At 49.5% G+C, this 27,206-nt stretch overlaps 1 protein-coding gene across 4 annotated transcripts in view; it reads right to left on the reverse strand.

Annotated features, from left to right (window-relative positions):
• The window catches only part of LOC138447689 (serine/threonine-protein kinase N1-like), a 1,645,716-nt gene that overhangs the window by 74,861 nt on the left and 1,543,649 nt on the right, over nt 1–27,206 (reverse strand). For all 4 annotated transcript variants that reach the window (XM_069603962.1, XM_069603960.1, XM_069603961.1 and 1 more), the window contains one exon: nt 10,054–10,161. In XM_069603962.1, the coding sequence (XP_069460063.1) occupies nt 10,054–10,161 (108 nt within the window). The remainder of the gene's footprint in view (nt 1–10,053; nt 10,162–27,206) is intronic.

Below are 27,206 nucleotides of genomic sequence, written 5' to 3' on the forward strand. Positions count from 1 at the left end.
AAAATCTCTTTTCAGTTGTACATGCAAATTTAATGGTAAGTAGGATCTGGAACATGTTTTCCTCTTTACTCTTTTACTGCCATTATAAAAGCTCAAAGGGGAAGCCACGTCTTCTGGGCAATGGAGTTCCTTTTTAGAACAGATGTCCTTCTTCTTACAATCCCTCATGCACCCAAGGATGATATATCCAATGGATAGTAAGACTATCAAAAGAAAAAGAGGGGTTGAGGAAATCTTACCTATCCCTAACTCTAAGAGGGGTTTCCCCGCCTCAACAAAACTAAGGAACGTCTATGTTAGGATGCCTAAAGACATTTTTTTTAAAAAAAGTTCTCTGCAAAATCAGAAGCGGACGCTCTCACACTAAACTCGATATAACGTGAAATGGATATCACGTGGAATGTCTCTTGGCTGAACACCAGCAGCTTCCCTTGAAAGTTCTAAATATAAATAAGGCGCAGGAAAGAAAAATGGATAAAGTTCCACTAGCGAAGGGTCTTCCCCCTTCCCTAGAGTCTTTCTAGCTATTGAAAGATGGCTCTTCCCTTGGGTTTTCTCGGTTTACACACACTTTACAGTTCTCTCTCTGGACCTCTAATGCCTTTTTCAGAAAGGGGAATGGTTCTTTCCTTTTGGTCCACGATTCGAAAGAACAAGTTACCAGGTAAGAAAGTAACGTTCTTTTGATGAGATGTTCCTCCGACATATTCCACATCTATGACAGTAATCACCACAGCTGTGCTGCCTCGGAAAAGTTTTCGGCGTATGCGTCCTGCGTCGATGTCGATACCGTGTCCTCGAGGGCCTCTGTCGAGGGTCGGCGTCACCGGATGTTATATCTATGACCCAAGGCGCCCGTAGCCTCAGTTGTAGTTTTTTTCCCAGAACGTGTGGACCAATCTCCTGCCAGCATGACTGCAGAAACGTAAGCTGCAATTGCATAAGAAATTCTGTAGAGGAGCAGGCTGAGAGGGTGCGATGTGGAATACGCCGGAGGAACATCCCATCGAAAGAACGTTACCAGGTAGGAAAGTAACTTGTTCTTCTAGGGGATTGTGTCCTCCGACGTATTCTACATCTATCCCAAAGCAGTACCAACGTCTGGAGATGGGAAAAAATTTAGAATTTTAGAATGCCCAATAAAATTGCAGAATAGAGGACCACCTTACCAAAGGCCAAATCTTGCCCATGGATAGAGTCCAGTGAATAGTGTTTTACAAAAGTATGGACAGAGGCCCATGTGGCTGCTTCACAAATATTACAAATGGGAACACCCCTCTACAGAGCAGTAGAGACAGCCACAACCCTAGTAGAATGAGCCCGTAAGCCTACCACATGGTCCTTACCCGCCAAACGGTAACATTTAGAGATCGTCAAAATGATCCATCTGGACAAGGTCTGCTTGGAAACAGCTTGACCTAGACGCCTTCCAGCGTATCCTACAAATAGCTGATCGTCCACTCTGATCCGGGACATCCATGAAAGATAGAAGCTCAAAGCTCTCCTCGGATCCAACCTATGGAGCCTATCCTCTTCCTTACCAGGATGCGGAGGAGGATAGAACCCCGGAAGAATTATCTTCTGGCTCAAATGAAAGGCCGACACAGCCTTCGAAAGAAAAGGACGACAAAACCTAAGGACAACCCTGTTCTTATGGAACACCGTGAAAGGTGGCTTGGCGGAAAGTGCCTGCAACTCACTCACTCACTCCCATTAGGAATTTAAGAACCAAGTTCAAATCCCATCACGGCACCTGGAAAGGCTACGGTGGAAAAACATTAGTTAGCCCTTTTAGAAACTGAGAAATCATAGGAATCTTAAAATAAGAACACTCCTCAGACGAGTGCTTAAATATTGACAGTGCGGCCAGGTAACCCTTTAATGGTACCCAATTTGCAGGCCCTTGTGAGCTAATGAAAGCAAAAAAGACAGAACCACAGGAATTGAACACTGAAAAGGATCCACATTCTGAACCCTGCACCAGTCGCAGAACTTTTTCCAACGGCAACGGTAAAAGGATTTTGTTGCTGGCCTTCTGGCCGAAAGCAACACCCCCATCACATTTTCAGGGAGGTCCCAATCCTTGTACCTCAACATTTAATATACCAAGCATGAAGGTTGAGAGACTGGACCTCTGGATGCAGAACCCGACCCCCCTCCCGTGAGAGCAGATCGTCTCGATAGGGAAGACAGCATGGAGGGCAGATGGACATGTCGAGAAGGTCCGGGTACCACGCTCTCCTGGCCCATGCCGGAGCAATGAGGATCATTCGGGAACCAAACCTCCGTAACCTCCGCAACATTTGCGGAATGACGGGGACTGGAGGAAACACGTACATCAGTGGGAAGGACCATTCCACTACGAACGCGTCCCCTAAGGCTTTAGAGGAAATTCCCGCGAGCTGAAACTTTCGCACTTCTGGTTGACACTGGTGGTGAAGAGATCCACTTTTGGGGTTCCCCCAAAGGGCGAAGATCTCCAAGAGAACTTCCTGAGCCAGCTCCCACTCATGAGAGACCGTGCTCTGCCTGCTCGGAGCGTCCGCCGCCGCGTTTCTGTCTCCGGCCAGATGAACTACCGCAATAAAAATTTCCTGCTGGATGGCCCAAAACTAGAGCTGCATCGCCTCTCTGCCCAGTGGGAGTGACCCTGCATCCCCCCCCTCCCTTTTTTGTTTAGGTAGTGCATGGCCACTGTATTGTCCGTCATAATCAGGCCATTCTTTCCCCGCACAGCTGGCAGAAAAGCCTACAGGGCTAGCCTGACGGCCCCTCAGCTCTAAAGAATTGATGTGGAGTCTGGACTCCGACGGAGACCAATGACCGCTCACTGTCAACTCGGTGGCATGAGCTCCCCATCCCGTGAGGGATGCGTCCATCATGATAGTCGCCTCCGGCCAGGGTAGCCGAAATGGTGCTACCTTCATCAGATTACCTTTGTCGGCCCACCACAGAAGGTCCCGGGCAACCGAGGGCGGCACCTGAACGGGATCCGACATCCTGCCGGAGGACTGAGACCACTGCATCTTGAGAACCCACTGCAGAGATCTCATCTGCAGCCTGGCCTCCGGCACCAATAGAATGCAGGATGCCATGAGTCCGAGCAACCTCAAGAACTCGAACGCCGGGAGACTCTGGGCCTGTTGAAACTTGTCCACCATCTGCGGAATGTGATGAGCCCTCAGCTGGGGAGGCGAACACTGCCCCAGGGATGTGTCGAGCACTGCTCCGATGTACTGGAGCCGCTGGGTAGGAGTCAAGTAGGACTTCTTTAAGTTGAGGGAGAAGCCCAGCTTGTGAAGGGAGTGGCAGGTGACGGACAGATGATCCAGGACTTGCTCGGGAGAGCACGCCCTGATCGACCAATCGTCCAGGTAGGGGTAGACGTGAGCCCCCCTTTCCTGAGATACGCTGCCACCAACACCATTAGCTTGGTGAAGACCCTCGGGGCGGAGGCCAACCGCGAACCTCAGGTACTTCCTTGAGGTCGAGAGACACCAACAAGTCCTGAAGTTGAAGGGCCTGGAGGACTTGAGAAAGAGTAACCATCTTGAACTTGTCCTTCCTGAGGAGCTTGTTCAAACCATGCAAGTCCATGATGGGTCTCAATCCCCAGTCTTCTTTCGGGATAAAAAAATATAGGGAATACCATCCCTTGTTCCTCTACGGTACATGCACCAATTCCATGACTCCTTTCTCCAGGAGGGATAGGATTTCCATTTGGCTGTGACCAGACAACAGGTCATCAGGAACCTCAAGAGGCACAACCCCCTCCTCATCCAACCTTTCTTCCACCTCTGATATGTAGTCCAAAGGCTGGTATAAATCAAGCCTGGGGGGGATGACCAAAGAAGGGCTCAAAAACAGGCCTCACTGACTTGCAGAGGGCCTTCCTCAGAGTTTCCACCGCTCTCCAGGGCACCTCCGGCAAATTCTCCTCAAAAGGCGTCGAGGGCGCTGATGGAATCTGCGTCGACCGAGGCGTCGACTTCGACAACGGCTTCGAGGTCGGAGCCCCAAGCGTTTCCTTCGACGGCCTCGGCGTCGATGACTTCCTTGGAGCCTCCAGTGAGTCCCTCGACGGACATGGCCCTGACGGCGTTGATGCCTTCTTCGAAGGCCTCACAGGCTCCGACGGTCTCGAGGGTGTCGAGACCGGGCCTGGCACAGCTATGGTGATCAACCTTGTCCGATCGGGACCTCAAGGGCTCCTGATGATCGTGCTGACCGCCCGATCCTGAAGGCATGCGAGCAGTGGCCCTAGCTTGTTCCTTGCCGGCTTCTCTCGAAGGCGCGGACGGAACGGTGCCCTGTGATTCGAAAATCCCCATCATCTCCTTGTGGAATGCATCCCACTCCGCCGGCGATGTATGCTTGTTGGGACAAGCTACCCGCTGTCTGGCGGAGTCCTCTGACGAGGACGGGGACGGGGAAGGCGACCTGTGACGGTGCTTCCTAGAGTGCCTAGAAGAGGCAGAGGAATGGCGGGACCCAATCCGAGAACGAGACCCACTTGACTTACGCCGAAGCAGAGAGTTGCCCCTCGAATCGTCAGTCAAAAGCCCAACAGATTTTGACTTATGGGTTTGGAAACCCTACCTACCCTTAACTTCTTCCGATCCCACAAGGCCTTCGAAGTCAGGGACTGGCAGTCATCGCAGTCGTCGGTGGGGTAGAAGAAGACAGACATTCTTAAACTTTCACAAGTAGAAGAATCGTGCGCGCCGAGATTCCGAGGCAAACACGTTCATGGAAAAAAAGGAACTGAGGCTACGGGCAATGTGCGTCCTAGATATAACATCCGGTGACGTCGACCCTCGAGGACAGCGGATCAACGTCAACATGTCTGCAACATTTATTTACCATTTTGCAATTTTTTGCACTTCAATTGAACATGTCTAATTTATTGTACTTTAATTAAACACTGTTAAACCCTTTGTTGGACTAGTGTGCTGTTAGGTCAGTTTTTCTGAAGTCCAAATAAGGGCTTAGTAAAACCATTCAACTGAGGCAGTACAAGACTCCACTCTTAGTATAAGACTGTACCACCCGAGTACATGGTAGCGTAAGCAGAGCAGCCAGGTTTATCTTAGGAGGGAGAGAGGGCAGTAGATACAGTACAAGTGAAAATTGTCATAAAAATGATATCAAAGAAACACTGAAACACTATCTATTGTAAAAATAAAGGATTTATTTAAATACAGGTAGGCCCAGAAAAATCTAGGGGTTAAGTAAGTACTAACACATTATATGAAATCACAATATAAAACACAACACTATACTTGAAAGCACACAGACCCAAGTATAGACCTTATTTGGAACACCTAAAAGTAATTCTAGGGAAGTCAAAACCTTGTTATACACATTTAGTATAGGTCAAGCCTATTCTTTTGGAGTAAAAGACCAATGGTTACTTTTAGATTACTTTTGGTAATACAAGGACGGTAGTGTAACGCTCACCTGATTCCCGCAGAGGCGCCGGTCTTGACTGGGTGAATGCCGTATCTTCAAAGGTGATGTGTAACACACGGTTGGCTCTTTGGGCTGGACCTCTGTGCACTGTATGTCTGGCTCGAAGAGTAAGATGTCTGCAGATAGAAAATATGGGATTAATGAACTGGGGTTATTGGGTGCTTCTCTCCTCTTCCCTTTCTCTTCTCCTGTAGAACCCCAAAAGTTAACGCCCTCACCTTAGGTAAGTGAACGCCGAGCTCTCCATCTGCCTCCGGGCAGGGTGCCGTAACCAGTTTCTTCACTGGATAAGGGTGCAGGCCTCTTGACCTCAGAGGACTGCGGTCTGTCGTTAACTGCACGAACGGTAAGTTCTGGGCACTTCAAATGTCTTAAAAGTCTTTTGTAATGATATCTCTTGTTTTGCAGGGTTCCGGCGATGGCGGATGGCGGGCTGATGAGAGTTGAGGATCGAACCCGCGTGAGGAATAGAAGCGCCTGGAAGCACGTAAGTAAGCGCTTGTAGCCTGCTTCACGATGCGCACTAACTGTCCCTTTTATCTTGCAGGTACAAGTTCGGAGCTCTAGAGAAGCTGAAGGGTGCTGGAATACCCACTGGATTCGGCGTGGGAAGGAGTAATGGCAAGTGAGTAATAAAGTTGCCCAATGTCTTTAAACGCACCTTCTTTTGTCTTTCAGATGCGGGATGCAGCGCCGAAGGCCTCCGGAGCGTGCGAAGAGCTGGTAAGCTTTTGTCTTTCAGATGCCGGAATGCAGTGCGAAGACCTCCGGAGCATGCGAAGAGTAGGTAAGCCTTTGTCTTTCAGATGCCGGAATGCAGCGCGAGGCGTTGGTGACAGCCGATGGACCAGGTAAGAGATGCGCTGCCACTGAAGACCGTAGTGCTAACCTGTTCTTTCTTTGTCTTTACAGGTGCTGCTGAAGACTGGATTCCAGGATGGTAAGCCTTTGTTCCCTTAGGCCCAGGATCAGAAGCAGAAGACACGATGAGCGTTCTGCTGCAGAGAATGCAGAATAACGCAAAGCAAGATTCATCCATCAGGTGTGGTTTAAATAGCCTCCTGTAGTGTTTAGGTGTCTCCTTCCACAGCCACGCCTAGGTAAGAAAAGAGTTCCTGCTTTCCAGAAGAGTTCCAGTGTTCTGAACCTAGGGAGTGGCTCCTGCCCCAACCAACAGGAAAAGTAGTCCCAAACAGAAGAGGATCAGGGGTTCAACTGGCAGGTAAGTAAGCAGCATGGTCTGCTGCAGGTAAGTCCACCCAAGCATTATGAGCCCGGCGCTTCCAGCGCTGGGACTGGGCATCTTTATGAGCCTGGTGCCACTGGCGCCAGGACAGGGTCCAAAAGGTCCCAATTGGGACTGGCTGGCACTCGGAACCGGGGTTATGGGTCTGCTTCCAAGGGAGTTGGGCAAGTCCTGATCTTTTGGAAGCAGAGATCATGACAGGTAGGCCCTTCCAGTTGTACAGGGACTCTTGGAACAAATCAAATAAACACTCAACAGGACATTATACTTTTGGTGAATAGTGAAATACTTATTCTAGGTGCAGTAAACACCTATAACTACTTTTGTCATAACAAAGTTATACTAGGTGAGTAAAACCTATGGAAGTAATATTCAATTACAGATGCTTTGGAAATCAGGGAAACCAAGATTGAGGTAAGCAATAACTCTCATAACTTGTTTTGGCTGGCACACAGCTAACACAAGGCAAGTAAAACCCACATACATTAACTTCACAATGAAGGGGAAAGTAAAACCCAATGTCACACTTTACTGAATAGTTATTCTAGGTAGGCAACAACCTAATGTAGAGTTATTAAGGACAGGCTAGCAGCAAGTCAGGGGAAGCAAGACCCAGCTGGGGGACACTTATACAGTTATCCTAACAGGACTAACCTGATGATACCAACAGTTGGAGGACACTCATACAATTACCCTACAGGAATAATCTGGTGAAACCAACACATTACTTTTGTAAAGAAGCACAACCTAATCACAGGAGAGTAAAATACCTTTACATCTACTTTCTTTTAGACTGGCAAAATAGTGGCCAAGGAAGAAAAGATGTTAACCATACTTTTAAGAATAGTGCATCACACATTCAAGATCAGTAAGAACTTTTGTAACTGTTCACTCTTAGAATTACAGTTACCCACCAACTCTTTACAAGTAAGTAAAAACACTTGATTTATTTTCTAGGCAGAAGTCCCAATCCCTTCAAAGTCTTTCCCTTAAAGCATGAGTGGTCTCAGTGGCAGAAGGGGGGTCTCTAGGACTAGTTACCAACAGGCAGTGTTACATTACGTTCTTCAGTAGCAAAAGTCAGAGTTCCTTAGGAAAACTGGGCAAACAGGTGTGTACTTTACTTATAGGGTTAGAAGAGGGTCCAGGGGCTTCACAGAAGACACCCCAGCAGGATTCTAGTAGTGGGACTGGGTGTACTTGACGAGGGACCTCCCAATCACAGAAAACACCCCAGGACTACACAGAAATCCCAACAGGCTTAAGTTAAGTATATACCCAAGCCAACAGTACCTCAGCAACGAAGAAGAGATTGCAACAGGAGAACTTCAGGGACTGCAGCCAAATACCCGGTCAGTGGATTCCTTGTCCTGGAGACTGAACACAAGACCTCAGAAGGGACTTTGCAGCAGGGATCGATGAAGAAGGCTCTAGGCATGATTTCTCTCACGGCTGAATGCGGTTCTGCGGGTTTGGCGCCTTTTCAAGGAGCACAGAAGAAGACAGAAAATCGCGGTTGAATTCTCGTTGTTTAAAAGGTCCAACACTCTGAGGGGACTTTTTGGACTCGCTTAGTGTCTCTGGAGATACACCAGGTTGCCCACGAAGTTTCAGCGAGATTCGGAATTCGGAAGACCGTGCACCGCACAGTGGCTGGAGGTCCCAAGGTATTGGGATATTGCAAGAACGTCGAAGCAACCCGTGGGATGGCTCAAAATGCAGGGCGTCTTGAGTCTAGTGGGTCTCACCAGGCTCTGGGATCGGGTGGATGTTTTCGGAGACCCCAGGTCGATCGGAAGGAAGGGCTGCAGCAGGCTCCGGTTACACAGTAGGCTCTCCGGTCGCTGGAAATCATTCCCACCGCTTTTCCTTCAGGATCCTCTTCGGTTTTCTGTTCCAGTGGCCGACATGACTTCAGCTTCCAGGTTTCCAGTATTTATCAGTAACTGCAACACAAACTCTGCATTCTCTCCCCGCATTTTACAAGAAAGGGGCATCTGGCTGTCCAATCAGGACAGCCAGCCCCCCACTGGGATTTGGCCCAGTTGAAGGAAGGCCTAATACAAAGGAGGGGGAAGTTTTGGACTCCTCCCCCACTTCCTGTGCTTACAGACTGACTGGAGCCTGGGCGGGGTGTCCAGGGAACTCCCGCCAAAGGCAAAACTCAAACAAAGGAATTTCCCGCCCTGGATGTCAGGGGAAGGAACAAGAAACGACAATGAAACACTAAAATGGCAGAAGACGACGACCGGGCCATTTTGGTAAAATGAGCACCCCTAGGTGCCTTTACTGCAGCTGTGATCACAGCCCACGGTAAAGGTGCACCGAATTAGTAAAAGGTATCACTGCCACCAGCCTTTAAAGGTAAGCTTGTCACTGTAACATAATTGTTACTGTTTTAATGTGAAAGGGGATACTTTGTATCTCCCCAGCACTCCACATACGGTGGGGTGCGCTGGTTTCACAGGATAAAATGTAAAAGGGATCCAAAGATCCTTTCTACCCTTGGGAACTGTAGTTCACTCAAGGTGAGCACAAGAAAGTTAAATGGGGAGCCGCTAGGGCAACCCAGCAACAACAGGCACTTATTGCCAATAAGTTGTTAAACATGATAACTTTAAAAAGACACTATGGAGAGTCTTAAAAATGACACCCATAAAAAGAGTTAAAGACAGGTGAGTGTGGAAAAAGGTTCCCACTCACTGAGGTATTAATGAAAAATATCCCACTAGAAAAGCAAACATTTCTGGAGTTGAACCAGTAAAGTTAGATTTGCCAGCTCTGTGGAAATCTTACCTAACATGTGCCACTGTTGATAATTTTGCAATGACCACTTTAAGCTGGAGTGGTACATTTATTTTAAAATAATTACATTTTAATGATTTATGAAATGTGACAGGGATTTTATATCCAAGATGAAACTGTTTGCTGTGGCAATCCATAGCATTTCTGCCTGCATTAAAATTTTATGCTGGTGTAGATCCTCCATTATCTGGTGAGGAAGAGTGGCCTGCAGGATTGTAGGTTTCGATATGTGCCTCCACTACACCTCACAAATACACCAAACTTGTAGAGTAAGAAAATCATTTGCATAGCCTTTTATGCACATTATTTGAACTGTATACTTTAAACATTGGAATCCGAATGAAACTTTTCAAACTGAACTATGTAATGCCTCCTTATGTCCCCACTTGACTGATGGCTCATCTGTATTCCAATACCCTACTACTGTTGTTCCACTTACTGTAAATCTAATATAAAGTATTACTATTTGAAGGACTGTGTTACCTCAAACAAACACTAAACACAGAATGTTAAGTATATGTGTTACTCACCCGTCTCATAATTCCGATGGCCTCGGTGGACAGGAAGCGGGGGTATCGAACTTCATCGTTAACAATGCTATCAAACACCTCCTCCTCATCATCACCTGGGAACGGAGACTAAGGGGGGCAAAGACAAAGTTGTGGAGATTACATGAAAGAAAGCTAATCTGTGAGCAAAACACGTAAGGAACATCAAAGAACAAATTACTTCACTTTGATAACATTCTTTCTGATGGATGTTCTTCCCATGAACAACTCATCTTAGATATATTCAGCAGCAGCAGCAACACTTTGGACATATTTTCCCCACCAGGGGGTGCCATGTAGCTTCAGCATCGAGAGACCCTTGACACTCATCGGCATAGGAACTAAGCGCAAGATCAATATCGATACAAATAGCCAGTACTACACCCAGTCACCTCAGTTCCTTTTGCAACTATCGGAAACACTTCACATCACAGAAACGTTATGTTTATCTAAAGTACTCCCATTTCCTGTTGCAATGTCAACGCTGAAACCTTCAGGCATCAAGTGTGAGTAATGCGATGAGAAAATAAAAAGCTACTCACAGTAGTTGCTGAAGTACCCCTAGTCCCCTTTCCTCCTGCATAGGGACGGTATCGGAAACCAGTTTGCTCTGCAAAAATGTCAGTTTCCCCTTTAAATTTAGAGTGCACGTATGCGCGGTTATGAGCATACCCACACCCAGCCCACCGAGTCCACCCCTTCCACCCCCCGACAACGCCTCACCTCAGACCCTTTTGTAGCATCAGATGCAAGAGGGTCCAAATTGGAAACTTATTATGGCGTTGGGACGTATGGAGGAAAGGGGACTATGGACTAAGTGTAATTCAGTCAATACTGTGAGTAACTATTACTCCTATATCTCGTCCCCCTTTAATGCATGGCCAATAACAACGCACCATTCAAACTGGGAGGATGTAAACTAAATCTCTTTGAGGTTAGCTAACAGATTTTTCAGCACCGACATTCCACATGCTATGCCTCACCTAGCGCTGGTATCAAGGCAGTACTGCTTACAGAAAGCAGATGGTGATGCCCAGGTTTCCGCTTTGCTAATTACTTGCCACAGCACCTGGCTCTGGAAGGCTGCTGCTGTGGCCTCAGCCCTTACTGCATCAGCGTGCATACCTGCTGATGGGTGTCTGGCTTTGGGATTTGTAGGCATCCATAACGGAGACTATCCACCTAGCTATTGAGGCCTTGGAAGCTTGTGTGCCGAGAGAGGAACCTCCAAAGTGGCAAAGCACTTCCGACTTTCTAACGCTTTAGTCGGGCCCAGGTAGAACTTCAGTGCATAGAGCCGGAGACCTCGTTCCTCCCAGCTTGTTGATATAATACACAGCAGTGGAGATGTGTGAATTGAATTGATTGTTTATTTTATATGGCGCCTATACACAATGTGTTTCAAAGCGCTTAAAGGAGGGAGGAAACATGAGAGAATACAATTACATTCTTACAAGTCCTTGAAACAATTCAGAATGTGAAAAATAACTATCATAATCAGTCTGGCGACATTTCAGATAGTGCAAGGAACAATTAAGGCGAAGAGGGGAAGGGAATAGTGAGACAAAACCAGCAGTAACATTACTGTGCCTGACAACAATTGATGTAGTGCATGAATAACAGGTGGAGGTGGAGTTGAGGGGGTTGTGGGGAGAGGGAGGACGAGAGGAACACAACAAGCCACTATCATAGTAGGTCAGATGACGATTCAGAATAGTGCTGGGGGAGTCGGAGGAGAAGACAAGGAGGAAAGGGGGAGACAGAACAAGCTGCTATCAGAGGTCACGGGACAAATGATAAGAGTAAGTGCTAGTGGACATTAAAAAGGGGGGTGGCTGCGAAAGACAGGTGGAGAGGCCAAGGAGGCTGCGAAAGACAGGCGGCTACGATTACCATGCCGGACGACAATTTAGGTAGTGCCAGACTTTAACAAGAAAAGGGGAGGGGGTAGGGAAGGGCAGGGGCTGCGAAAGACATGCGGCTACGATGCAGCCGTCAGTTCTGATCAACACTGCCTTGTTCTGTATCATCAGCTGTAATGATCTCAGAGCAAATAAAATGGCTAAAAGCTTTAGATAATTTATGTGGTGAGCGTTCTCCACCTTGGACCACTTCCCATTAACTGAATGCGAGTCCAGAGTAGTACCCCAGCAGTCCATTCACAAATCAGTGTTATCACTAACGAATGCGGGGCTGGTTGTAGAAGTGCTCCTCATTTTGTAGAACTCCTCAGTCCATCACACCAAGTCTTGATTCTAGAAACATGGGATGGATATCCTGTTTGATTGGTTTCCCGAGTCCTGGTCCCATGAGCTTGATAACTGCATCTGGATAGCCCTCATCTTGAATCTGGCAAGAGATACTGAGACGCCACAAGACACCAGAAAAAATCATCTTGGCGAGAGTGTCGCATCTTATACTCTGCAACACCAAATTCTGAGTGAGCAGAAGTTCAGACTTTTACAGATTTATCGAGAATCCTAGGTTGAATAAAACCTCCAGTAGCCTCTGACTGGAAACTGGCATTCCTCCTGGTGAAATAGATCAGACTATGCAGCCGTCCAAAGAGGAATATATGTGATGTCCTTCCTGCCTGAGAAAGCCTGCCATACCATTCATGATCTTTGTAAATACTAGTGGATTGGAGTTCAGCCCAAATGGAAGGACTGTGGTACTTTAAATGACGACTCATCAAGCTGAACCATAACATCTGTCTGTGTGGCTGCCAATGGGAACATGTAAATGTGTGCGTTTCAGGTCCAGGGAGCACATCCAATCTCCCTTGCAGAGTGCCTCGGCAGTGTGCACTAGCGTCTACATCTTGAATTTTTCCAAGGGAAGGGAAAGATTCAGGTATGATACGCCTGGGACTACTCGCAGACCCGCCTGGTTTTTCTTGTGGTTAGCAAAGATCTTTTAGTTAAATCCTTGACCTCGGACTGCCGGGGAACCAATTTAAGAGCCTGATCCTGAACCAGCTTTAGTATTTGCTTGAGGAGCGCTGGAGAACCAGTCTGAAGTCGGGCAAGGAGGGCTTGAGGGGAGTGAACACCTGTTGCAATAACAGATAGCAGCCACGGATCCTGAAAAAGGTGATGTCACTTGGCGCACAAGTCGGCCCTCTACCGGGGTATCGTGGACCCGGGCGCCTACCTCATTGTTTTTTTTAATCTGAGGTTTGTGAAGAGGAAGCGGCTAGAAGAACTAATTACTTACCTCTGGTAATGTTCTTTCTGATGGATGGTCCTCCCACCGATTCATCTCAGATATATTCGTATTCAGTTTTGCAGTCTGTGAGAAACGTAAAGGTGTCTCACCCGCTAGTCCCTGGGGATCCTTCCCCCAGGTGGCCAGGACATGGCCAACACTTTTGGATCCAATTGCAGGGGGTGGACCAGTGCGAGAGGATCACCTGCATGATGGGTCTTTGGGGTGAGACGCAGTATCCCCTTCCCTGTAACACCCTTTCCCCATTCTACCAGGTAGGATACCTAGGAACTCAACCACACCCCCCGCCCACCCTTTCCTGACACAAACACTTTCTCACGGACAGCTCACTTTGAGCGAAAACGTACTAACAGAGCCGTATACCTGACATGCCAATACAATGGTCAGGCAATTACTGATCATTACACACACCCGACTTTGATTACACTGTTAAAAGGCGGAGCACAAAAGTACACTTTGAGCGAGGCAAACCACACGAGGGAACAGCGGTTCCAAGATGGCAGTTTAATACAAGGAGAAAGGCGGCGAGACAAGAGAGGGTTGCAAGGAGGGAAGTGCCCGTGACCATTTAAGACGGTTACTTTTTCGAATCTTGGAAAGTAAGAAATTTAAGACCGGGAACTAAAGCTAAATAAACCTGCATTGTGTGTCAGAGGTACCCGGGGCTCTCCTGTGTCGATAACCAAAGCGGGGAGGAGTGGCTGCCGCCGTGGTACAGTCCTTGGCTCCAACTACAAAGCAGCGCCAGTAAAGAGAGCACTTCCGGTGAGTCAGAGAGACTGATACCAAGCCAGCTTATGTTAGAACCAAGGTTGCAAGCGGCAACATTGTATGAAGAAATCTAAAGAGATTAGCGTGTGAAACATATGTAATGAATAACGTGAATATAGTTGAAAACCAGACGAGTGATTGAACTTTGGGAGACCAAATAAGATACCATAGACAGAGTAGTCCAGCGCCACATGGGTGCTCACTCGAAGGTCTCTGTCAGGTATCCAATTAACTGGCAAATATTGAAATGGGAAATTTGAGATCGAAGTGGTCCTGCAACGGGTCAAACTAAATCCTGTGCACATTCAAAAGTTGAATGAGTGCTACAATTGGTCTGAGCTCGGCCGAGAGAGACTAATTGTGACAGAGAAAGGATATGAGCCCGGCTGAGGGGGATCTGGGGTGAACCGTGAGTCTCCCTAGAAAGAGTATTCTCTAAACATTGGAAAATGGGGATCTGAGCCTGGAAGAGGGGGATCCAGGGTGAGACACCCGAACTGAACACTGGAAAGAGAAGAGGAACTTTGTGTTTATTTTGTTCTTGTACATCAGGCCCTCTGAGTCAAGAAACTTTGGAAAAGCAAAGAGACTTGCATCACAGAAGTCCCTGATGCTGGTAATGGAACTATGTCCTCGTGCCGAAGAAGCCAAAGTGTATGCTTTGCTCGAGTGAATCGCCTTGTCCCGTGCTGAAAACGTGGAGAAAGGAGGTCAATGGCCTGAATATCCTGATATATCATTTTGTGAACACTTTTCTTTTTCATGAACACTACCCCTCACAATGTATGTTTAGCGGTAAGGATTGTCAATAGTTTTTTAAAGGCCTTTTTATTTTGACGAGACTCCATTAGGACTTCTTTATTATTATTTGATGGTCGTAGCTTGCTCCCATCTGTAGATTTATGTTCAGATAGGTGTTCATCACACCCTTGTTAAAGTTCAATTAACACCCTTGTACTGTGGTCACTTGTGTGTCTTACAGTTGATACCATGCTTTCCTTACAAGTCCCTGAAATGTTTTCGACAGCAGGAGGCGCCGTATGGCATCTAGTCGATGTCCCTCCATGGTTACCATTCACGCGTACAAACGTGGTGTCGATGACATTATAAATAGCATGCACCATGCCAATTCACTCAGTTCCTAGTTTTTCCCCTTTTCGGCTCAGCTGTCTTGAGGAATAGATAACCCGCATGGGCATTGAAACAGAGAAGTATAAAGAAATTCACCCACAGTCAGAGGGGTAGGTTGGGAGGGCGATTAGGAATCCGTCAAAGGAACATCCATCACAAAGATCATTACCATCAGTTAGTAAATTCTTCCTCTAAAGGATTGTGTTCTCCCATGGACTCCTCATCTTAGATACTCACATAGCAGTTTTGTAGATGGAGGTGGGAGAAGTGGATTTCTATATAATCCTTTGATTAGCACGTAATATTGTGCCATACCCCTCTTCCAGATCAGGTGTCCTGACCAGACAGAGTGTGTCCAAGCAGTAATGCTCTGAAAAAGTGTGGAGTGAAGCCCAGGTTGAGCAATTGTCAAATGTCCTGGACTGGTACACCTCTTAAAAAGTACCACAGTGGTTGCCACTCCTCTGGTGGAATCAGCTCTTAGGTTCTGAGAGAATTCTTCACATGTAATTGAGTAGCACTCTGAAATGCATAGAATAATGCAATGTGATAAAGTTTGTTTGGTCATGGTTTGGCCAACTTGTGGCGGGTAAAACCAATAATTAGTTGGTTATCTTGTGTGACATTTGCCATTCTAAAAGAACAAGTTACTTACCAACTGGTAACGGTTCTTTCGACTGGATGTTCCTCCAACGTATTCCACATCTTTGACATGTAATGTCCACAGCTGTGCTGCTCCGGATATTTTTCGGCAGAGTGCGTCCTGCATCGATGGCGTCGGGTTGATGTCCCTCGAAGGCCTCCGTTAAGAGTGACGTCCTCAGATGTTATAAGTAGCATGCACGGCGCCCGTAGCTTCAGTTCATGTTTTTTCACTCCACAACATGTGACATAACCGCACACAAGGCCTCATTGACTGTCATAGGCTTGTGGGAACGCAAGCTGCAATAGCACAGGAAATTCTTCAGGCTGGGAGGGCGATGAGGAATACGATGGAACATCCAGTCGAAAGAACGTTACCAGTTGGTAAGTAACTTGTTCTTCAAATGGATTGTGTCCTCCAATGTATTCCACATATTTGACAGACACACAAAGCAGTACCAGTGATTGGAGGCAGGAGAAGAATTTAGATATGCCCAATCGGATAGAAGAATAAAACACTGCTTTACCAAAGGCCATATCTTGACCATGGAAAGTATCCAGGGAGTAATACTTGACAAAGGTGTGGATGGAAGATCACATTGCAGCATCACAAATGTTCTTAACAGGAACTCCCCATTGCAGGGCTGTGAATGTAGCCACAACGCTGGTGGAGTGAGCTCGCAAACCCTCAGGAGGGTCCTTGCCAGCCAATCTGTAACATTCAGCAATGGTGAGGATAATTCACCTGGACAAGGACTGTTTGGTAACAGCTGGCCCAATCGGTGTCCAGTGTACCCCACAAAATCTTTTTTGTCCACGCTGAACCTGGACATCCTAGAAATATGAAAGCTCAAAGCTCTCCTAGGGTACAACCTATGGAGTCTCTCCTCTTCCTTAGCAGGATGAGGAGGAGGAGGAGGAGGATAGAAAGCAGGAAGTACCACCTTCTGGCTCAAATGAAAATCAGACACTACCTTAGGGAGGAAGGATGGACGGACGTACCCTCAGTACAACTCTATCCTTGTGGAACAAAGTAAAGGGTGGCTTTTATTTGAAAGTGCCTGTAACTCGCTCATTCTGAGAGTAGATTTAACTGCAATCAAGAAAACCATCTTGAAGGTCAACAGTCTCAAAGGACAAGAGTGCAAAGGTTCAAACAGAGCACCCATCAAGAATGTCAAGGCTAAATTCAGATCCCAAACCAGCACCTGAAAAGGGGACGGCGGGAACACATTTGTGAGACCTTTTAGAAACTGGATAATCAAAGGAATCTTAAAATAAGAACATTCTTCAGACGAGCGCTTGAAACTAGATAGCGCTGCCAGGTAACCTTTACTGGTACCCACTTGAAGACCCTTGTGGGCCAAAGAAAGCAAGAAAGACCGAACCATGGGAATGGAACACTGAAAAGGATTGACATTGTGTCTTCTGCACCAGTCGCAAAACCTACGGAAACGGTACAGGGATTTGGTTGCCGGACGCCTGGCAGAAAGCAACACCTCCATCACATCATCCGGGAGGGCCCAATCCTTATATCTCAACCTTTCAGAAACCATGCGTGAAGGTTGAGAGTCTTGACCTCTGGATGGAGCACCCCGACCCCCTACACCCACCCACCCCTCCGCGTGCGAGAGCGAGAGAGACAATTCTCTCTGTGGGGAAGACTGCATGAAGGACAGATGGACATTTCTAGAAGGTCCGGGTACCACACTCTCCTGGTCCAATCCAGAGCAATTAGGATCATGTGGGACCTGAACCTCCGCAACCTCCTTAGAACCTGAGGGATGATGGGGACCAGAGGAAACCCGTACAGAAGTGGGAATGACCAATCCAAGACTAACACGTCCCCTAAAGCTCCTCTGAGGAAATTCCCTTAAGCAATACGTCCCGCACTTTCGGTTGGCACTGGTCACGAACAGATCCACTTGAGGGGTTCCCCAAAGGGTGAAGATCTCCTGAAGGACTTACTGAGCTAACACCTACTCTTAGGACACTGCGCTCTGCCTGCTCAGAGCGTCCGCCGCAGCATTCTCCTCTCCGGGCAGATGAACTGCAAAGAGTAAGATTCCTTGCTGTATCGCCCAGAACCAGAGCTGCATCGCCTCCCTGCACAGCGGGAGTAACCCTACACATCCCTTTTTGTTGAGGTAATGCATGGCCCCAGTGTTGTCCGTCATGATCAGGAAACTGTTCCCACGCACAAATGGCAGAAAAGCCTTCAGGGCTAGCCTGATGGCCCTCAGCTCCAAAAGATTTATGTGGAGTTTGGACTTGGACAGAGACCAACGACCACTGGTGGTCAGGTCGTTGGCGTGAGCTCCCCATCCTGTGAGGGAAGCATCCGTCACTACCGTCACCTCTGGCCACGGTTGCCAAAAAGGCTCTCCCTTCATCAGATTCCCTTCGCTAGGCCACCACAGAAGATCCTGTGAGACCGTGAGCGGAATCTGAAGGAGATCCGACATTTTGCCTGAGAATTGCGACCATTGCGTCCTGAGAGTCTGGCCTCTGGCATCAGAAAAATGCAGGGTGCCATGAGGCCGAGCAACCTTAAGAATTCGAAAGCATCATGTAAGTCCAGTGACATCAACCAATCCTGAAGTCGTAGGGCCTGAAGGACCTGAGAAAGAGTGACCATCTTGAACTTGTCCTTCCTCAAGTCCAAGATGGGTCTCAGTCCTCCCTCTTTCACAGGAATAAAAAAATTATGGGGAATACCGGCCCTTGTTCCTCTCCGCTACAGGCACTGGTTCTATAGCACCTTTCTCCAGCAGGGTGAAGATTCTCCAAATCTTCAAAGAGAGCTTCACCGGTGGATTGTCGTGAGGCCGATTTAGGAAGGGTAGGCAGTAGCTGTGGGCTATTGTTTCCAGAACCCACGCAGTAATGGCTCGCCACTCTTCGGGATGATGAGACAGTCTGCCCCCGAATGGCGAACAATGAGACCTGGCCTCATAGCTGCTTTGGAGCAGCTGCGGCAGCTCCTGAAGGCAAAGAGGCAGCTGCTTAAGCGGCTTTAGCATCTCATCCCCATCCACCACGAGGAACTTTATGGTGGTCCCTTTGACTGGCGGCTTCTCTCGCTCTACCAAACGAGGAGTAGTAACGAAGGAACCACCCCTCCACTGCTGTCCCCTAGGACGAAAAGGCAGAGGTTGAGGCACAGCTGCGTCCAAAGATTTAGCAGCTGCTTTGGAGGTCTGCAACCTCTCAAGGCTCTCGTCAACCTTACTGCCAAACAAATGAGAACCGTCAAAAGGCATGTTGAGAAGACGATCCTCCACATCCGTTGCAAAGCCTGACTTCTGCAAGCACGCAAACCTGCATATCACGCTGCTCGCATCCATGACACCATCAGCCTTGTCCAACCCAGATTGAAGGGATTCACACATGGCACCCTTGCCCTCCTGCACAATAGCAAGAAACCTATCCCTTTCTTCCCCTTCGGGAATATGCTCAGCCGCCAGAGACAATTCCACAGAGTGTGCAAAAATGTTGCTAAGGTACAGGTGGATTGGCCGATTTCAGCGCCATACTCCCAGCCGAAAATACCTTGCGTGCCCATCCATCAAAGTGCTTGTCGTCCCTATCAGGAGGGTCGAGGTGAACCACTAAACTCTCAAGAGTGGGGTGTGTGGATAGGTAGCTGGGGTCACTACTGGATGGGCGGTATTTCTTAGTCAACCACTTGTTGACCGCCGAAGAGACTCCGGGGTGTTCCAAGTAGCAGCCACCCTTTTCCGTAACGCCATATGAAAAGGCAACACTGGGTCAATGGACGGACCCTGATCTAAAATGTCAGTCAGGTCGTCCAGATCTAATTCAACTGGAGGGCCGGACCACCCTAGGTACTCCGTAACCCTCGGCATCAACCTCCCATAGGAGGATTCAGCATGAGCCCCAGGCTCTGGCCTACCAAACTCCATTTCAGGAGATGTGTCACGGCCACTGGCATCATGTAAAGACTGATGCAGATCTTCCATCTGACTGTCCTCAGAAAGGACAGTGTCAGGTGCTTCAGGTGTTTCACCAGGACTATCAAAAGGCTCCAACTCCACATCAGACCTCTCCTCATCCTCATATATATTCTGCAGAGAATGAAATAACTCCTTCCTAGGTACAGGAGCAGACCTGGATTCAAGAATAGGCTTCACAGTCTTAGACAGAGCCTTTCTCAGAAGATCCACAGCCACAAGGGCCTCCAACGGCAAATTCTGGCCTTTAGGCCCCAATGGTGTCCCGGGAACCGACGGCTTCGGTGTAGACAAGGGCGCTGAAGGCTCCGAGGGCCTGACCGAGGGCAAAGCCCCGACAGCCGCACTCTATGGACACAGCGCTGACGGTGTCAACGCCTTCCTCGACACCTTCCCAGACTTCGACAGTTGCATTGGGGACAAAGATCGCAACCTGGATCTGGCACGTCTCTGGCGATCTACCGGAGCCTTGTCCGAACGGGACCTCGATGGTTCCGATGTTTATCACCCGGACTGCCCCGGCCCAAGGGCGTGCAAGCGTCTGAACAAGACCATTCCCTGTCGGCTTCAACCGAAGGCGTGGAGGGAACAGTGTCCTGAGATTGAAAAATCTTCAGCATTTTCTCCCTTAATGCCTCCCATTCCTCCGGAGTAGAGGATTTAGTGGGACAAGCCACTGTCCTCGCTGAGCCATCATTCGATGAGGACGGGGAAGGCCAACGGTGATGCCGCTTCCGGGAGTGCCTCGACGAGGACGAGTGGCGGGAACCACTCCGGGACCGAGATCCCCTGGACTCCCTCCGACAGGGAGAGTCACCCCTCTTGTTGTCAATGGAAAGACCAGTAGTCTTTTTGGATGTACGGGGTTTGGAAACCCGACCTACCTTCGATTTCCCTTTATGCTCCTGCAAGGCCTTGGCAGTCAACGACTGGCACTTTGAGCAGTCGACCGTGTCGTGGCTCTCGCCCCGAAACCACAAACAGATACAGTGCGGGTCCGTGATGGACATCTTGGATTACAGTCCCGGCATTTTTTGAAGCCAGACCACGGGGTCGGCAGGGTAGAAGAAGAAATTATCGAAGTAGATAACAGGAGCCGCGCCGAGTACTCAAAGCAAACAAGTTTGCAGAAAAACAAGAACTGAGGCTACAGGCGCCATGCATGCTACTTATAACATCCAATAATGTCACCCTCGACTGAGGCCATTGAGGGACATCGACAACGCCATAGACGCAGGACGCCCTCTGCCGAAACATTTCTGAAGCAGTACAGCGGTGGACATGACAAAGATGTGGAATACGATGAAGGACACAATCCATTTGAAATGTCGATACTAAAAGCCCTTTTCGGATCAAGCCTGCGTAACCTCTCTTCATCCTTCGAAGGGTGAGGAAGTGGATAAAAAGCGGATAGTGTTATTTTCTGTGTCAGATGGAATTCAGAAACCACCTTGGGTAGATAGGGGGATGAATACTCAAAACTACCATCTCCTTGGAAAATATAGTAAATGGTGGTTTGCATGACATGGCTTGCAAGCAGAAGTGATGCCCACTAAAAAGATAGTTTTCAAAGTGAATAACATGATAGTACAAGAATGGAGAGGTTCAAATGGAGCTTCCATAATAAAAGTTTATATCAGGTTCAAATACCAGGACAGAACTAGAAAAGGGACCAGTGGGAACGCATTAGTCAGTCCTTTTAAGAATTGTATGACAGTAGGCATCTTAAAGTAAGAGTCTTATTCTGGCGTGTCTTTAAAAATGCATAACACCAAGTATCAGTTAACAGTGGCCACCTGCAGCCTCTGATGGGCAGAGTGCAGTAAAAAAGAAAGCACTGAAAAACTTGTTCCAATGGCAGCGGTATAAGGTTTCTGCAGCTGTTCTTTCTAGCTGAAAGGAACACCTCCATTACATCTTCCGGGAGGTCCACTCTTTATATCAATCTCTCAGAAACCAGGCGTGAAGCTTCAGAGTTGCGATTCCTGGGTGAAAAAGCAGAAGTGCCAGAGGGTAGGGGAAGGGACAAGTGCAGTTAATTCACAATGGTGGCTCATAAGTGCAGAGAGAAGGGACTCTAGGGTTGCATATACAGACCCTTAAGTGCTTGGGAGCCCGGAGGCAGTGCAGGGGCAACTGGATATGGAGGAGCCAGAGCCCCAGTTCAGAGGGTGACCAGTGCGCGGAGCAGTCAGGTGCATCGGCAGGGGAGAGGAAGAGAGAAAGCGGAAGTGAAAAGGAAGGTCTTGAATTGCTTCTGGAATCAGAGGTGGTTCTGCTCAAGTTTGAGAGAGGGAGGGAGGCTGTTCCAGAGGGAGGCTCCAGCCGAGGAGATAGATCTTCCCCCCACTTCTCTGCTTGGAGAAGCATTTGATCCTCAGAGAGTTGGATGAGCAGAAAGATCGAGAAGGAAGATGTTTTTGCAGAGAAAAGTTGGAGGAGAGCGTTTGCAGGCCCGATAAAGCCTTATGGACAATGCAGTGGGGTCTTGAACCTGATCCTTGCAGCCATAGGTAGCCAGTGAAGAGATTTCAGAGCTGGAGAGATATGATCCATGGGTCTGAGGCCAAGGACAAGTCTCGCAGTCCAGTTCTGGATAAGTTGTAAAGGTCGAAGTGTAGAGAGCCAGGAAGATTTAGAAAGAGGCTGTTGAAATAGTCCAGTCTAGAGAGGACCAGAGCTCTGGAGACAGTGAGCTTCTGGGGGAAAGTGAGAAAAGGAACAATACCTCAGAGGAGGTGCAGCTGATAGTTTGACTTCTTAGAGACGTCAGTTGTAAGGAGAGTAGGAGAGGGTGGAGTCAAAGATGGCCATCTTGCTCTTCTTCCTGACCTGTGAGGCCAGGAAAATCCTTATGAGGACTTCCACTGCCCCGGAAAGCAGAAGCTTTTGTCATGCTACTGGAGGGCTGTGGGTGTTTGCTGGCAGGATGTGAGCTGGGATTGTCTGAGTCATATGCATACGTGTTCCTGCCAGTGGTCCTCATTGGACCACTGGAATGGTGTGTGTGTGTGGGCTACGTCGGTCATTGGCTAGTGATTGCAGCTGCTCTTACCTGGCTTTTAGGATAAGAAGGGCACCCCCTGCACCAACTCTTCAGAGATCCCAGAGAAACTGAAGGAGCCAAGACTTCTATTCAGCTGCGAGACCTGCGAAGAAACCGGAGACCGGTCGGAAGGAGGCCTGGCTACTAACGTCTGCTGCTGTCCTGGAGGAGCCCTGTCTTGCTGGAGATCTTTAGCAGTCCTTCGAAGGAGCTTCACCCTGGGAGCGGAGGGAAGGAACAAGTTACTTACCTGTAACTGTTGTTCTCCAGCATGGGTCTGCCATTGATTCCATTGCTCATGAATATTCCCTGTCATCAGGCTGGGAATCCTCGGTACAGAGAAAAATCAGTATCAGTTTCGTTTCTGGTCTGTTTTTCCTAGTAGTAACCAATCACTGATCTCTGGGTCTTACTGCCCACAGCCAATGACTGCCTTCTCCGTAAGCCCCGCCTCCGGCAGCCATCCTCAGATTAGGTAGCACGTAAAGTGGCAGTATAACCAAGTGAAGAGCCGCAGAGGGGTAGGCGGGAGGGTTCACATGTGAATCCATGCCAGACCCATGCTGAAGAATAACAGTTACAGGTAAGTAACTTGTTTCTTCTCCAGCATGGGGTCTGGCATGGATTCACATGCTCATGAATATAAGATTACACAGCAGTACACACATGCACAACCACGGGAGGTGGCAAAAGGCTCAACATTAAGCAACTCTTACCTCCTCACCAGGCCCTTCAGGAGAACAGGTTGCGCAGCACTGCTTGGCCGACCCTGGACTCCTCTCTGGAATCCCGATCGACGCGGTAGAATTTTGTGAAGGTGTGCGTCGACCTCCATGTAGCAGCCCTGCAGATGTCCAGCAGGGGCACACCAGACAAGAACGCCGTGGTAGCAGCGATCGCTCTGGTTGAATGGGCTCTCGGACGGCTGGGTAGCAGTCGGTTTGCCAACCGGTGACAGTGCATGATACAGCCGAGAGCCATCTGGAAATGGAAGCCTTCGAGACAGCCTTCCCTTGATTCACAGGTTCAAAGTTCCAAAAAGCACTGACGTCTTCCGAAAACTCTGTGCGGTCCACGTAGAACTTCAGCGCTCTAGCTACTTCCAGCGAGTGCAAAGTCCTCTTGGCCGGCGACGAAGGCGACGGGAAGAAAACTGGTAACACCAAGGGCTTGTTGAGGTGGAAGTCCGACGGCATCTTGGGCATGAAGGAGGAATGCGTCCTGAGCACCACCCTTGTATCGTGAAAAGTCAAGTATGGAGGCTTGCAATATAGGGCCTGAATCTCTCCCATGCGCCGTGCGGAGGTGATGGCCACAAGAAAAGCTGTTTTCCACGATAGGAACTTCAACGGTGCCGTAGGCATAGGCTCGAACGGGGTCCCCACGAGCCTTGTCACCACCACGTTGAGCTCCCACGCCGGGGCAGGGGCCTTCACCGGCGGGAATGAGCGGAATAGTCCCTTCATAAATTCCTTCACCAGGCGATGAGACCACAAGGACACCCGTCCTGTTTTCCTGGTTTATCTGGAGATGGCAGCCAGATGTATCTTGATGGAGGCGTCAGCTAGTCCAGCCTTGGCCAACAATAGTAGGTACGGCAGTACTTGAGGGGCCGTAATCCGTAGAGGGTTAATCTTCTGTGCCCGGCACCAGACAGAGAACCTCTTCCATTTGTGTCCGTAACACTTGAGAGTTGAGGGCGCCCTGGCCTTTGCAAGAACCTCTCTGCAGTCGGCCAGTATACCGTATCCCCCAAACTCTAGTGCTGCAGAAGCCAGGCCTCCAAGTTATGCGACTTCGGTTCGTGATGAAGAATGGCGCTTCCTTCTCTGGAGAAAAGATCCGCGTCCACGGGCACTCTGACTGGTGGGGACGCTGATAAGTCCAGAAGGTCCGGGAACCAGATCTGTCTCGGCCACGCCGGTGCGACGAGGATCATCCTGCACCGGGAACTCTTGAGCTGGTTGACGAGCCGGAGTAGCAGTGGCAATGGCGGGAAAGCATAGAGGAACAGGTTGTCCCAGGGGAACGAGAAAGCATCGCCCATGCTCCTCGGTTGGGGGAACCTGCTGGCGAACCTCTGGCACTTGGAGTTCGTCGCTGTCGCGAAGAGGTCGACCTGGGGTCTGCCCCACAGCCTGAAGAGTCGATCCACTTGATCCTGGCGTAGCTCCCGCTCGTGGCACGAGCGCAGCTCCCTGATGAGTGAGTCGGCGATGGTGTTCTTTATCCCTGCCAGATGAAAAGGTACCAGAAACATCCCCTGGTTGACGGCCCAGTGCCACAGATCTTGGGATTCCTTGGACAGGGCTGGGGATCTGGTTCCACCCTGCTTCCTGATGTAGAACATTGTGGTGGTGTTGTCGGTGAAGATCCTCACCACCTTGCCCTTGAGGGACGGAAGAAAGGACCTGAGGGCCCAAAACACTGCACAGAGCTCCAGAATGTTGATATGAAGCTGTTTTTCCTCCAGGAGCAAAGGCCTCTCGCGTGGAGATTTCCGGTATGCGGTCCCCATCCTTCCAGGGAGGCATCCGTCGTCACCATTACCTGGTGAGCTGGTGTCTGAAGTCTGCGCCCGCCGTCAGATGAGTGCGGGTGCCCCACCACCGGAACTCTTGCAGTGGACGCATTTGAAGTCTGAACCGGCGTACCAGATAGATGCAGGAGGACATCATCCTGAGAAGGGATTTGAAGATCTTACCCTGGCAACGTCCGTGGCTAGCAGGCGTTGCACCTTGCCCAGGATGGCTTTCGTCCTTTCGTCGGACGGCGAGGCCAGCCGTGCCACCGTGTCGAGTTTGGCTCCCAGAAACAGGGCGACCTGCTAAGGGACCAGGTGGGATTTGGGGAAGTTGATGAAGAACCCCAGGTCCGTGAGCAACCGGATGGTCCTCGTCGTGTGTTGGCCGGCGAGTTCCCTTGTCCAGATTAGCCAGTCGTCCAGATAGGGGTAAACGTAGATCCCCTGCAGACGCGCCGCCACTGGTGCCAGGCACTTGGTGAAAACCCTGGGTGCCGACTTTAATCCGAACGGTAAAGTCCTGAATTGGTAGTGACGTCCCTGAACCACGGACCTGAGGAACTTCCTGTGCCTTTTTAGAATAGGGATGTGGAAGTAAGCATCCTCCAGGTCCAAAGACGATAGGAAGTCGCCTTCCTCCAGCTGTCCCAGCACGTGCTGGAGGGTGACCATCCTGAATTTCTGCACCTTGATGTACTTGTTTAAGCGACGCAGGTCCAGGATGGGGCGCCAACCGCCTGTCTTCTTCTTGACAAGGAAGTACCTTGAGTACACTCCGGAGCCCTCTGGGGACGAGCTCGATGGCACCTTTCTTGAGCATCGCCTTTACCTCCAACAGTAGTTGAGGGACGTGATTCTCCCTCCTGGCCACGGGAGGAATGCGAGGGCACTTCTTTTTGGAATTCCAGCGAGTGCCCGTTGGCCAGGGTGTCCAACACCCAACGGTCGGTGGAGATGGACTCCCACACTCTGACGAACTTCGTCAGCCGGCTTCCCACCGGTGGGGGCTCGACAACCCAACCGGGTCAGTCTTGCTTGGAGGCGGCCTTGCCTCCTTGGTGACGGCGGCAGGAACCTCCTTGCTTGTCGCGACCTCTGTAGGCCTCCTGGGAAGAGGTTCGGGCGACCTGGCGGTAAGTGGAAGAGCCACCGCTGGATCCTTTGGAGGCACCATGTCTGCCTCCGGAGCTCCGAAAGGGCCGTCGCTGTTGAAGCACCCCCAGGGCCTGGGCCATCTCCGAGTCGGTCTTGATGGCCTGTAGGGACTCATCCACCGCCTTAAAAAAAGGTTGTTGCCGTGGAACGACATGTCCAACACCCTGGCCTGGACGTCCTGGTGAAAGTCTGTCGCCTTGAGACATCCTCGTCGTCAGAGACAAACTGTTGCCCAATCCGGTATCGGCAATGTCTGCTGCCACCGTTATGGCATGATCCGACGGCTACTCGCCTTCCTGCAGAATTTCTAGGGCCTCCGCCCTTTTGTCATCATGCAGGAAGTCTAGCAGGGGAGCTATCTTGAACCAGAGCTCCCTGTCGTAGCGGGCCACGATCGCTAAGCCATTGGCTGCCTTAATCGTCGTCTCCGCGACGAGATGACTCGTCGTCCCATTGAGTCTAACTTTTTGCCCTCGCTGTCCGGCGGGGAAGTGGAAGTTGAAGCCGCCGCACCCGCTGCCTTCTTCTTAGCCGCTGCCGAGACGACAGAGTCAAGCGTGGGCTGGGCCCTGAGGCACAAGGGGGCGGCATCGGGGACTCGGTACTTCTTCTCGTACCTGTCCCTCCTGGCTGGTGTCGTGGAAGGGTTCTTGAGGACAGCAAT

The sequence above is a fragment of the Ambystoma mexicanum genome, chromosome 3q (assembly GCF_040938575.1).
Source record: "Ambystoma mexicanum isolate Mex_15411 chromosome 3q, UKY_AmexF1_1, whole genome shotgun sequence".
Classification (NCBI taxonomy): domain Eukaryota; kingdom Metazoa; phylum Chordata; class Amphibia; order Caudata; family Ambystomatidae; genus Ambystoma; species Ambystoma mexicanum.